Below are 14,470 nucleotides of genomic sequence, written 5' to 3'. Positions count from 1 at the left end.
ACCCTCCGCCCCTCCAGAGTCATTTCTTTTGGGGAGAGAGATGATAATAGCAGAACTGAACAAAAACTAGTGACAGGTATTAAAGAAAAATAAAGCAAGAAAATGCAATAGGGATGAAGGTAGCTTTTTTTTTTTTTTTTTTTTTTTGAGATGAAGTCTCGCTCTGTCACCCAGGCTGGAGTGCAGTGGCACAATCTCCGCTCACTGCCAGCTCCACCTCCCGGGCTCACACCATTCTCCTGCCTCAGCCTCCCGAGTAGCTGGGACTACAGGCGTCCGCCACCACGCCCAGCTAATTTTTTGTATTTTTAGTAGAGACAGGGTTTCATCGTGTTAGCCAGGGTGGTCTCGATCTCCTGACCTCATGTATCTGCCCGCCTCGGCCTCCCAAAGTGCTGGGATTACAGGCGTGAGCCACCATGCCCGGCCGTGATGAAGGTATCTTAAGGGTAGTTTTATTAACTCTTATAAAATAAAAACAGTGTCATTTGTAAATGTTTCATCTGCCTTACACGCTTAAACGACAAAAATGATTCAAGCCACATTCAGCGTTCAACAATTCAACCTTACAATAACACATCTTTATTTAAATTAGTAAAATAACTAACCTTATGATGTTATCATGTGTCCAGATCCATTTCTGATGGCAGCAGAGCAGATCAATGGCAAATATGTATTCCCAAGTGTTATCACTTAGGTCTTCACCAAATTTTTCACTAGATTGAAATTCTGTTTTTGGACATAACTGTATGGTCAAAAGCAGCTTAGAAACCATGAAGCCAACATCTACCGGAGCATTCTAGCAAATGAAAAGAAATAAAATAAAATCTGGAGTTTCAAATAGAATGCATCTTACCTTAGTTATCTAAAAGATTATAATAAGCATTTGATGACTAATCATTTAATCTGAAATAGCTTTTTAAAACAGTTTGACTAAGGAACCATGTTTATCTTAGTCATAGAAGGATTACACAATGGTAGCTGGATGAGCCAGATTAAAAAGCAATATAGGCAGGATGCAGGATCCAATCAGGTAGAAAAGAGCTTACCTGTAATCCAGATAGGAAACACAGTTTCATCAACTCAAATTAGAGAATTAAAGTTAGAAAGCTAGTTATAATTATAAAAATAAACCTTTAAAAATTATTTAAATTCTATTATTTTTCTGACATCGAGTATCAGTCTGCCTTTTTGAGAAATTCATAAAACTGAATCAGACAGTAATGGATTTTTATTTCTGGCTTTTTTCACACCTGTGTATAATGTGTGTTGTGATATTTATCCATAGTGTTGCATGAAAGAGTAGTCTGAACTTCTTTTTACTGCTGAGTAATAACCAATTATATGGACATATTACTGTTTATCAGTTCACTTTTGACTACTGTTAATGCTGCTATGAATATTCATGTGCAAGCCTTTGTGAGGATGTAAATTCCACTTCTCTTGAAAATATGTAAGAGTGGAACTCCTGGGCCTTTGGCTAAGAACTGGTTTAACTTTACAAGATGGTGTCCAACAATTTTGCAAAGTAGTCGTGCCTTTTCACGTTTCCACCAGCACTGCATAAGTTTCATTATAAAAATAATACACATATAATACTCAATATACTTAATACAAGAAAAGGCTTGGGCTTGGAAATTTGCTTTATTACTAGAAGGACTCAACAAGTGAACCTGTAGCTTGGCCATATATATCATCCTGAAAGGTTCTGAGTCTCAAGGTTTCTATAAGACAATCCAAAGCCAAATCGTGGTTCAAAGTAATACACCTGATAACCAAAACTCAGCCAGAATGGTAAATATTTCCCACTTAGAAAAATCAGTGACTTCGCAACCTGAGCAAATGCAGAAATAAATTTTGACATGAAGGAAATCAAATCCATATATTCACTTTTTTGATTACCTATTTTACATTTTGCAGTAACTGTGAACATGGGATAATCTGCATGTATACAATACATGCTCCATAAAAGTGCTGAGAATCTCCTATGTTTCAGGTGTGGCTGTAATTGAAGCATTTGGTATTAGAATCATAATTTTAATTAGACGTGTTTAACAGAATGTAAGTTTGTAAACATTGTTTGAATATTTATTACAACTCATGTTCTACATTCAAGAATTCCTTAAGTGCTTAGGAAGATTATGCTTATTAGGTTTGAAGGCCTACTTTAAGTGTTTTTGAAGAATACATCTGAAGTTTATGAATACGTTTGAAGTTTTAAGATAATCTGAAATTTGTAAATAAGATTATTTAGGAAATGTTAATCTGTTAAATACACGAGTTAACTAACATTCATCAATGGCCAAAGTAAACACATTCTTACTTTGTTAACAATTAATTGATTTATAAATGAAACAAGACTCATGAATTTAAACGCTTTTTTAAAAGGTTTATGAATTTGCAACTTTAAAATTCAGCAGTAATTTAAATCAAGAAGTCACTTCTACATATAGAGCATCCTTAAAGATTTTAGCAACTCCACCAGAAAAAGCTGGAGGAGGAACCACCTTGAAGAACCCAACCCAGGGAAATACTTCCCATCATAGTTACAACAGGAAGCCCTAACTCATGATTTTAAAAACTGAAATAATTTCAAAATTTACACTGAAGATACTACTACTCATTTCTTGTTAACTAGCAGTATCATATTTAGTAAATTTCCTTCTATTTCCTAGTTTAAGAATAATCCCATGGGGGTTTCTTCTTTAATTTAGTAATGGATTGATTTTCTGATTCTGAATTCTCCTTGTTTTATCAGGATAAACCCTATTTAGTTATAAAGTATTATTCTTTGAATACACTACTGACATCTCCTGTTTAGTGACACTTTTTACATCTAAGTGACTCACTAAAAACTGGCTTTTTTCTCTTTCTTATAGCATTTTTAATTGGGTTTTATTATTAGAAATGAACAGAAGGCTTTCAATTTTTCCTCATGCTTAAAATAGATCACAGTTACTTGGTTCTTTAAAGATTAGATTAAAACCCAGGTGGAATCTATACATGTCTTTGTATAGAAAAGTTTTAATCATCTTATCAACCAGTCTTTTCAAGTTTTCTACCCCAAAGCCAATTTTCATCATTTTTATTTTGCCAGGAAATCACTGTTTCCAAATCTGCTGCTATAGGACTGCAGGTAGTAGTCTTCTCATTCTGTGTCCTATATGTCTACTTTCCCATTTCAAATCTTCACTATTTTTGCTTTTCTTTTTGCTGATCTGCACTGTCAGCTATCTATGTTGTTGGCATTTTTTAAAGGTAGTATTTTTGTCTTCTATGTATTTCTGTTTCTTTTCCACTTCATTACTACTATCTCTTAAAATTTATTCTTTTTCTCTGGTTCCCTTGTCATATTTCTAATGTTGAAGATGAGTAGCAGTTAACTTCACTTATTTTCTGCTAAACAACTAAGACATTTAAGATACTTTAATGAGTACATGTTTTCCAAAAAAGCTAGAGATCTTTGATTCTGAGTTTACCTTTTCATTGACTTTTTAAGACTGTGATTTTACTTTTCATATTTTATTTGTTCCCAGATTGTCTAAGAATGTATATCTCAATTTCAAAGTAAATGTAAATACTTTGAATTTTTTTTCTGTTAAATTTTACTGAATTATTACCAGGGAATTTTGGGTGTGAAATCTTTGCTTTTTAGAAATTAATGTTTTCATGTGGCCAATTCATCATTCATTTGTGCAAATGTGTCACAGATATATAAAAAATACATATTCTTCATACACATTTACTTTTTAAATTAATGAATTTCACTATGTCCTCATTTTTGTTTACCAGATGTTTAATTCTGTAAGCTAATATTTGGAAATCCTGTAATATAATGGGGTTTTATTCCCCAAGTATTTCTCACCTTTCTTAAAGCTTTGACTATGTATTTTTATTTGATACAATATTTAGCAAATACATTTACTAAAATGTTATGTTCTTCATAAGTAATGTCTTTGTAACCATATCCTGCTCAATTCGGAACAGGTGAAAGGAGATGGGCTCTAGTGTGCAAGCGGAAAGACCAAGTGAGAGCAGGAGCAGGCTGGACAGGTACATTCTGAAGGCGGGTGACCCTCTAAAGGCAAGTTAACTCTCCAGACACAGGAACTCTCTAGGAACAGGTAACCCCCTGTAGGCAGGTAACCCTCTGGGAACGGGTAACTCTCTGGAGGCAGGTAACTCTCTGTGAACAGGTAACCTTCTGGGAACAGTTAACCCTCTTGAGGCAGGTAATACTCCAGAGGCAGGTAACTCACTGGGAACAGGTAACCCTCTGAAGGCAGTAACCCTCAAAGCAGGTAACCTTCCAGAAGCAGGTACCTCTCCAGAGGCTGGCAACCCTCTGGAGCAGATACATATGTGGTTGCTGGTATCCACTGGTAGGAGTCGGGATGTCTCTCCTGACACAAAATGACCAACTAGGATTTCTGACCACACCTCACATGAAGGCACTCTGTTGTGTCTAAATAGATCGATGAAGAGATCATTACAAACTTGCTTTTTAATATTTACCTAACTTTTGACCACCAAAAGCTCTTTCCTTTACGTTTTATAAAAAATAAAAGCCTAACAAATACTAACATCAAAAGTAATAATAAAAAAAGGCAAAACAGCATATAAAATTCTGCTCCACATATAAGCCAAGGGGAGTTTTTACAAGAGGAAATACATGCTCATTAAAAACAGAAAATAAAATTAAAAAATCAATATCACTGGCTACAGTACCTCTTCTTGAAGTTTGCTACTGGTAGTTAGACTCTCATTAGATAAAATGAACGAATGAAATAAAATGATGAAAGAACACCCATCTAGACACTTACTTTAACATATCAATAATTAAAAATAATAATAAAAGATAACACGGGAACAAAGTAGTTAGCAAAACAAATTCTATCAACTGGAAGGAAAAATAAAGCATATTAGATTTTAAAAATCCTAACAGGAAAAAACTGAAATATGTATTTTTTTACCTAAGTATCTATTGAAGAACCAAATAATTTTGTGGCTTCTCTGAGACTTTTAAACATATATACCAATGTGTGAGTTTCATCAGTCACAAATTAGTGTATAAAACAAACTGTTAATTAACACAACCCTTTGGTCTACAATTCTTCCTTGAATGTCTCATGCATACTTAATGAACAAAATGGATAAGCTTAGGCTAAACTGATTAAATTTTAAAAGATCTAGAAAGAAGAAAATGCCTACGAACTAATATAAAACTAAATACACAACAAAATAATAACATTTATATAACATCTAAAAGTAAGGTGCTGTAAGAAATAGAAATAAAGCTCACCTTTTCCCAATTAAGAAAAGCTCTCAAGCAGTTCAGAACCTCTCCTTTAGCACGTTGCCTGGCAACTAACTGCATTGCTTTATTAATCACTGACTGCGAGAGAAATATATCATGCCACATGTTTGCAATAAACAAAGTTAATTTTTCAGACTCCGGAAAATCTATGAGAAATAAAATAATACAATAAATCTTTTATGTATGATCAAGTGAATAAATTGCAAATTAAGAAAAAACTGTATTAATTTCACTGGTGCCTTGCAGGCATCCTGCAATGGAGGAAGCTGTAAATGGGGAGCCCAGAAGAGGCTCCAGTCACAGTCATTTCCAAAATCCGTTCTCCAACTTCCTCGGTCTCAGAATTCTCCCATTTGGTATGTGTCATTACAGGCAATTTTTATGCATTACATAGGTTTTGCATTACATTACATAGGTTTTTATGCATTACATTTACTCATTGAACACATAAAGCTTCTGATTTGAAGAATTTTTTAAAATAAATTCTAGATGACAATTCTTTTGTTGTAAATACTTTCTCCTACACTGTCTCTTTTTTAAAAATTAATTGAAGTGTAGTCTACAGACAATAAAATACACTCTTTTACACTATAAAGTTCAATGAATTTGGACAAATGATTAAATCCACGAAACCACCACAACAGTCAATACCATCATTCCAAAACTTCTCTCGCTCTCGTGCTCTGCAGTGAATCACCTCACCCCAGATACAGAGAAGCCCTGATCTATTGTCACTATACATTAGTTTGCCTTTTCTCAAATATTTCTTAATGGATTTGTGAAGTAGGTACTCTCTTCTGTCTGGCTTCCCTACTCAGCATGTTGGTTTTGACATTCCTCTGTGTTGTTGCATACATTGGTAGTCTATTCCTTTGTACAGCCAAGTAGTATTTAACTGCTTGATATATCCTAATGTTTTCCATTCACTGGCTGATGGACATTTATTTCCAGTTATGGGCTCGTTTGAGTCAAGATGTTACATCCGTGTGCTAGTTTATGTAATGATGTCATGATCTAACTCTGTGTTTCTGCTGCGTAAGTGCCTGAGTGGAATTTCTGAGCCATAGGATAAATGAGTGTTTTAATTTCATAAGAAATTGTCAAAGAGCCTTCCAAAGTAAAGATTTTTATCCTGTTTGCTGTACAATCACGTCTTTTTAGTTTTCTTTGTTCTACTTTATCTATCATTGACACATCTAAGAATATGTAGCTCAAAGCATAAACTCACTGCACTAAACTTGATCTGCTAATTTTTGAATCCTATGTTTATCTGGTGACACTTCAGAGTAGAAACAAGACAAATAAATTCTCTCCTTACAGAGTATACAAGCTAGAGGAACAGAGAGACAGCAAACAAAATATTTAATCTTTAAGAACTGGTAAGTGCCATGAAGGCAAATAAAGAAAAATAAGGGATCCAGGATGACTAGGAAGGTATGCGAAATTCATGGAGTGAAACACAAGAGTTGAGGGAAACAGAGCAAGAAAGCTGTCAGCACAAAAGCTTGAGCTAAGAATGGGCTTGTTGTGGTTGAGGAAGAACAAGAAATCCATCGTGGTCTTGGACGAGCCCACACCCGTTCCATCCCACCACCCGCCAACTGCTGAACTTCATGTGTGTTTTTGTGATGTGACTATGGCCTGTCAGTCCCACTGGACAAGTCCCATCTGATTTTAATCACCCCAGAAATCCTAACGTTCACTCCATAATGATTTGTTGAAGGAATGACTGAAAGAGTAAACAAAGAAATGAAGTGGGCAAATGAAACACTTAGCAGCTTCGTTCACAACAGTAAAAGTGATGGATATACTCAATTATCCTGATTTATAAGCCCCATAAACATGGTAGTCAAAGATGGTAAATGTTTACCACTGAGATAAGACTGATATGATATTAGGTTTCATTTGTATATCATATGACTTAAAAATACTGATGATTTGATACAGCAAAGAATGATTCCCAGTCTGATCCACTAGTAGGGATGGAAGAAATAGTAAAGAGAAAAGAGAATCAAAGGACAACCCTCATGTCACCATCTCCTTTCAGCTTTCTCTCATCTGCTTTTTCATCAGCTTACAATCCCATCTTAAAGTTGCTGCCCTTTCCACCTAGTGGTACAGCAGTTTGGCTTGTCACTTACTTTAAAGTATCCCATATTTTAAGGCAACTATATCTAATTCTAAAGCAGCTGCACAAGGCATAGAACAAACACACAGTAATGAGAGATACTCATTTATTTACAAGTGGAAATATAGTGCTGATATAAGTAAGCCCTACTAAAGACCAGGTGCAGCTGGGTATAGCTAAAGCTATTCAATGGACAAAACACAACATTATTTTAAAAGACACATAGTAATCACAGCTGAAAATATAGACTCCAGTATAAGGGAAAAGGGTAATCGTATATTTTCAATACAAAATTGTCACAATCTAAGCATACCTTCTTTAAGTAGGCTGTAGCAAAACAAGCGAGCTCTTTCCAAGTCTCCGAGTTGCCGACAAATACCCACATACACCCTGCAGAGGGCGTGAATGTAATTGTGGTCCATAGATATCTTCTGAATTTTTAGTTCTGAGAGAATAGAGTGAAGCAAGCACTCTGCTAAATGCTGGATTGAAAAAAAAATTAAAAAGGCAATGTACACTCATATTTATCTTTAGCCTACCAAAGATTACCTAAAAGTTACAAAACTTAAGTATCTATTGAAAAAATAAAACTTGCACTACATTAGAGGGTAGAGCACAGTAGTAACTGGTAAGACCTTACCTAGCATGGTAAGTCACGAGAATCGAGGTCGGGGGCATTGAAGAAATCCCCATACCTGTCTGTTTCCTATGGTTAGTAAACGCTGCAGATGCCAGAATGCAAGTCTCAAAAGACCTAGCTGCATACTGTCACTAGCACTAGTCAAATAATCATAATTTCTTGGTTTTTGCCTTATGTAATCTGTGTGACTGTATGAAATACAGTATATAATTCTACTCTCATTCTTGTTTTCTAAACTCTAACTTACTCTATACACTGTTTAAATTTAAAATACTACTAAGTAACATTTTTCATCCTAAGAGGAGCATTACATGATAATTTGATATATGCATTCATTTCCTTTCAAAGTGACTTACGGAGCTCCTTATGCTTTCTGTAAGTAAGCAATCTAAAAAAATAAATATTTATGCCAAAATGACTCCAAGTATATGCAGATAAGCACTAAGCGTGATCCATCTAGCACTAGAAGTCATCCATGCAAGGTACCAGTGGATATTTAGAAAATATAGAACTATAAAAGTCCTAATAAACTACGTATTTAAATTTAAACCATCTCTTTTTTCCCTCTCTTGACACTAAGCATTTGCTCCTGTTTGATTTGTAACAAAAACTCAAGGAAAAGAAAAATCGTGTGATAATTTGAAGCTTTGAAGAAAATAATTTTAGGCCTCTAAACATGCCAGGATCAAGTGGATATATGTAATTTTAGTCCTGACAGATACTTTAAAAAAAATTTAAGTAATTTAATGAATAGAAATGACCAAATCTCCAGTGTCTTATTGTATTTTAAATTTGTAAAATGCTGGCTAGAAATATAGTCGTAATGTTTACATGGATAACTCTCATCCTTGAAGTAAAACTTTTGTTCACGGTCATCTACACATTTTGCTGACAGTAAACAGCATCCTCCTTTGAGGACATGTAATCCCTAATGCACTTAGAAAAGAGCAGCCACATACCTTTTTTGTTGTGCTAAATTCATAAACAACTTCTTTCTCTTGATCTCTCATTACGGGCTTTTTGGAGATATTTCCCACGTATACATGACTACGAATGACAGGTAACAGATCAAAAGAAAACTCTGCAATTTTCTTCAGGGCATTAGCTATGGCTTTATCATGGGACTCCACCGTTTCTTTTGGGCTTAAAGGCAACTGTGAAACTGCACTGATGGCTGGACTAGAACAACTTCTTTCCTCATCTGCTGTTGCAACTTCAGCTGGAGGGAGGTTCCTTGGGAGCTTCTTGTGGATTCCTTCTGCAGTGACTCCCCTGGTTTCTGGTTCTGGGGACCCAGTGTCCAGGCGCAGTCTTTTAGCACTTCTCAGTGTAGATGTTGACAGTGTTCTTTTCCCACTTGAATCCTGCTGAGTCCCCAAATCTCTTGACTTGTCTTGGTTACAGTCACCACCAGAGCTGCTCCCAGTTTTGACAAAAGCAGTTGCTGCTGAAGTGATCGTTTTGAATCCTATCATAGCACTGGCAGGTCCTGGTAAATTCTTACAGTCAGCAGGTGGACCTCGTGTGAGTTGAATATTCCCTTTGAGGATGTTGAGGGTCCGGGCCCTGGCAGATAACTCTGGGTACATGGTGTCAAGGATTTTCACAGAATTCTCCTGAGGCCCTCCCACAGCAGCATGGCCAGATGCACAGGGTGGGAGTCGGCCAGGCACAGGAAGTGCGTGCTTCGGTGTGGCTGCACAGAACTGCAGAGGAGATGGCACTACCCTCTCATTGGCTGACACTGCAGATGGAGATGGAGAAGGATCTAGAGGAGAGGCACGTCTGGGGTCCTCTGGCCATGGAGACATGACAGGAGGCACTGGGGTTTCACATAAGGGAGAAATCTGGCCTACAGGAGAGGTTGGTGAGGAAGGACTAGAGCTCGATATCAGTGGAGAGAGTGGCTGTGAAGTCCTTGGAGGTGTAGCTATCAGAGGAGCAAGCAGAGGTGGCAAAGGAGGCCCCACCTCTTGCCGTATTTTACTCAGTGTGTCAGGAGAGCAATCTGTAGGAGTGGATGTATCAGCATTTGCTAAAATGGTCTGAGTTTGGCTTCTTTGAGTTTTTGTATTAGCTTTTTCCCCTGAAAATGACTGAGCAACTTCACTCTGATGAGTTTCAACTCTGCTCAACGCTGAAGTTTTTACTGGTTTGTTTGACTGATCTTTGTTTGAAATCTTTGATCGATTCTTATTTTTGCCAGATGGCTCTAGTTTTGAGTTATAATATGTGTGATCAGACGCAACAATCTGAGTCTCGAAGTTTTGATCATATATTTGAGAACTAATCCATATACTAGGCTTAACGGGTCTATTTCGCAAACGACTTTTATCAAAGTTGGTGCTCTGACCACTGCTTGAAACACCCTCTTGGGGACATGAAAGATTATTGCCACATGGAGCCTCCTGAAATGCAAGGCCAGCGTGACTGGCCTCTAGGGACTTCTCAGCAGAAGCCACTGGGATGCAACCAGCTTCCAGCTCTCCTTGATCCTGAGAAATAGGGATGTCTCCAGGAATGTCACACAGTGTGACCTGGTCCACATGTGGCAGGACAGCTACGCCACTGATGATTGTCCAGTTGTCCCCCTTTTCAATGACTAGATTCTGATCCTTATTTATAAGTACGTTTATAACTTCTGAGGTCACTGTTGCTATCTGACACTGAAATGTTGTTTCGGCCTCGCAGTTAGAACTTTGCTCTGTCGATGGCTCCATTACAGAGTCAGAGCACAAGGGTGATGGCTCCACAGGTTCTGGCAGATCTTCTTCCCCACCATCGGGTTGCCTGCCTGCATCTGAACTGGCCTCTGGTCTGCTCTGAGTGTTTCCATTCTGAGGCCTACCGCTGATGGGAGAGCTGCCCTCCAAGGCAGCTGCTTGTGGGGTTGGTTCTGAAGCATGTGATGAGGAGCCAGTCGTTTCCCAAAACGGACTTTTCTCTTTTACATTCTCAGTGGTCATGTTGTTATTTATATTTAAGAGCAATAAACTGCCAGTATCTTTACCATTGCAATCTTCCGAATTTGTATGAAGTTCTTGCCTAATCTTGGTCAGAACCTCAGACAGAGTTTCCAAAGAACACTGAGTGAGCTGACTTGTATTTTTTAACGAATAATCATCTTCCTCTGATTCAATCCACTCTTCACAGGTTCCAAGTGTTTCTTCCTCACAGGGTTGCTTTCTGTATTTTTCTCCTGCTATTTCACTTGCCTTTAATTCTTTGTTCGTTTCTTTATTTAGGGTTCCTTTACTAGAACATTCAGAAACAGAGTCCCCTGAACTATAATCCCCTAATTGACAGCTCTCAAGAAACATCACAACCTCTGATGTGGAAAGTCTATCCAGCTCAGAAAAAGTACTTATGTTAAAATCTTGCAGAGCTGACGTCAAATAACCTACCTCTAAGGAAGGTCTCACCTCAACTACACCAGCATCTGTATCTCCTAAATTTTTCTGTGAGTCATCAGGAGCATCTTGCTGTTCGCTCCCCTCACTGCAGCTAAATGCCTCACTCTCTACCTCAGTGTCGTCTCCCCCCTCTCGAATGCCTGTGTAACAATGTAAGGTACCAGGCAGGCTACTTTGGGAGGTATCCTGTGTCTCTCCATCTTTTCTGCAAAATGCTGAAGAAAAAGTAGTGTCTGTGGTGCCAAAACACTCAGGCAAAGCACCACCGGGAGTCGCAGATTTCAATTTCCAAAGTCCGTTAGCATTTTGTGGTGTGCTAGTAGAATCATTTGCAACAGCCAGGGCCTCACCACCACATCTCCCTGTGTCTCCACAGCTGGTTTCTTCAACAGAAAAACCTCCTGACACGGTCACTTCTGTGGCTGGAAGCACCTTACTGCCATGTGTCCCACTGGAGTCCAGATCTGTGGCCTGAGGCTGCCTTTGCATCTGCCCATCTCCCCGCACTGCTGCTTCTCTCACAATGTCTTCGTTTTGGACGAGGATGTTTTCAGAAGAGAAAGATAATCTGCTATTTATGCAACAATCAGAATTTTCTACTGGTGAAGAAACACCTGGAGAATTAAAATCTAATTTTCTCCTAGAGGCAGAAACTTCTGGTGAAATGCTTTTCACAGCAGCCATCTCCGTGATGTTTTGTGTTGTATCATCTCTTTCCCCATCACATTTTGCTATAGTTGACATACCAGTTTTGTTGCTACTATTTTCTGTTACTAAGGTAGGCTCATCCCTATGTGGCCTCAAGTGTTCCAATTTGACACTCGGAACCTTTTCAGGTCTTGTCTGTTTTGTGATAACTGATACTTGATTAGGCAACACCGATGCAGTGGTCTTGAATTCTACAGGGTTGTTATTTTCTCTAAGAAGATCAGGCTTGGGTGTTGGTCCTCTATTTTGTAGGCATGGCATTGCCTTTTGTAACTGATGGCTAGTCTTCTGTTCATGTTCTGATTTGGCTCTCAGACTTTCTTCGCCACCTTTCCTTAATAAATCACTATGGTGCCATGAAGTACTTTTAACAAAACCCAAACCACTCTTGATCAAGGCAGCCTGAGAACCTATTAATGATGTGAAATCTGGCTTATTTAGTGTGAGCTCAATTCTTGGATCTTGACTTTCACATTGCCCATCTTTTGTAGCTTTCATAAATACTGACCGAGGAAGTGAATCTATTTTGGTCAAGCCTTTTACTACTTTTGTATATTCTATCCCACTGCTCTTCTGATCATTAAAATTAGATGCTCCCAATTCAGGGCTCAAGGCACACAAGCTATTCTCCAAGTTGTTTCCTCCTATAGAACACTCCAGTGGCTCAGACTGCAGATGTAATGTGTTTAAAGTTTTAGTTTGCAATTTATGTTCTGAATGGTGCGGTTCAGTAGAGAATACTTTAGTAGTAGTATCTGAATCATTACCACAGTCTAACCCAGAAGAAGACTGGGGATTACTGCCAACAGACAGTGCTACCAAGGTAGAAGAGGAAGAAAAACTGGTTTCAACGTCAAGCCCTGCTACATCCATTCCATCACCTGAGTCATCATCTTCTGATTCAGGTGATTCTCCTAAAGTGAACCCTTGAGTATCTTCTTTTTCCTTTTCCAATTCTCTAGACAGTCTGTGAAAATGGCCAGAAACTGTGATACAGTCTGGTTCAGAAGTGATTTCATTAATTCGTGTCCACTTAGTAAACTCTGCTTTGGGTGATCCTATCATTTTAGACAATAGAGATTTTTCTTCAGATTCCATGAGTTCATTTAATGGCCTTTTGCCAAGGGGAGATGAACACAATTCAGACTTCCCAGGGGTAGCTTCCTTCTCTTGTGCAGGGCTGGCAGACAATCTCTCAATGCATAGACCTCGAGTGAGTTTATGAATGGTCTTCTCAGTTTGCACTGACTTATCCATCTCCCCAACCTCCATTTGTGTTTTTGTCTCATGTAAAATGTCTCTTTTTCTATCACTCATGGATCGAGATGCTGTGGTCCAGTGTTTTTCACCAACTAAGGAGTGTGTGGCAGAAGATTCTCTCAGTGTTGCTGTGAAAGCCTCGAGTCCAGCAGTTGTCACTTTATTTACTTCCCAGGTATTCAGGGCTTGGATAGCTTCGTGTGATTTGGGCTTTTCCTCCCATGTACCACTTCCTTTACTTTTTCTCAATGAGCCAAAATAATTCTGTGATTCAGTTGTATCATCTTCTGAAACAGACTCAGCAGAATTTCTAAGCTGGGCTGAGTCATTATCGCTGGAATCTGTATACTCTCCAAAGAAGGTTTCCTTTAAAAATATGAATTATACTTGTCAAACACTAATTCAACAGATTAACGTGACTATCTAATTAAATGCATTATTTTTTAAAAGTACATGTTTCCTGAAGAATCTTTACAATCACATTTGAGCAGGGGCAGGCTAGGGCCTGGAATCTCTGTGGTGGGTGGGGAGTTCTCCAGCTTTGGTCCAACACTGTTCTGCTCTCTCCTTAAGGGTGCCCAGCACCTGCAGAGACACCTCCCCCAATAACAGACATGCTTCCAAGTGCCACCCCCCACTCTACGCAGGGTTATGTTTCTCTGAACTTTCGAACATTCCTACTTGCACACTGTTACTTCCCCATCATCTAGTAACAAAGGCTCTGACCCAGGTTGCTGGCCTCTGGCTTCACAGCTCTCTATTTCCTCTCTCTCTGGTGTGTCTGACTTGTGCCTGGTACAGCCTTGTGCGGCGGGGAGGGGCGCTGTCTTGTGGGTATCTCCCACCACATATCTCCTCCCCAACATGTCCTCACAGAGTGCTGCAGCCTGACTGATGTCATCAACCACACCTGTGCTACCCTTACAACGTTCTCTCCCTCCCAGCCCGTTCTCCAGCCACCTCTGCTCCAGAACCTTTCCCTGACCCCCAACTCGTCTCCTACT

At 38.5% G+C, this 14,470-nt stretch overlaps 1 protein-coding gene across 2 annotated transcripts in view; it reads right to left on the bottom strand.

The window, feature by feature from the left end:
- The window catches only part of ICE1 (interactor of little elongation complex ELL subunit 1), a 69,906-nt gene that overhangs the window by 18,600 nt on the left and 36,836 nt on the right, over window positions 1–14,470 (bottom strand). For both annotated transcript variants that reach the window (XR_009210489.1, XM_032135196.2), the window contains exons 13-16: window positions 9,045–13,832; window positions 7,759–7,927; window positions 5,303–5,463; window positions 609–799 (exon numbers count right to left, since the gene is read on the bottom strand). Coding sequence is in view for 1 of the 2 variants with exons in the window: in XM_032135196.2 (XP_031991087.1) it covers window positions 609–799; window positions 5,303–5,463; window positions 7,759–7,927; window positions 9,045–13,832 (5,309 nt within the window). In the remaining variant the exon portion in view is untranslated. The remainder of the gene's footprint in view (window positions 1–608; window positions 800–5,302; window positions 5,464–7,758; window positions 7,928–9,044; window positions 13,833–14,470) is intronic.

Source organism: Hylobates moloch, unplaced genomic scaffold, assembly GCF_009828535.3.
Source record: "Hylobates moloch isolate HMO894 unplaced genomic scaffold, HMol_V3 SCAFFOLD_17, whole genome shotgun sequence".
Lineage (NCBI taxonomy): Eukaryota > Metazoa > Chordata > Mammalia > Primates > Hylobatidae > Hylobates > Hylobates moloch.
This window is presented reverse-complemented; position numbering and strand designations above follow the sequence as displayed.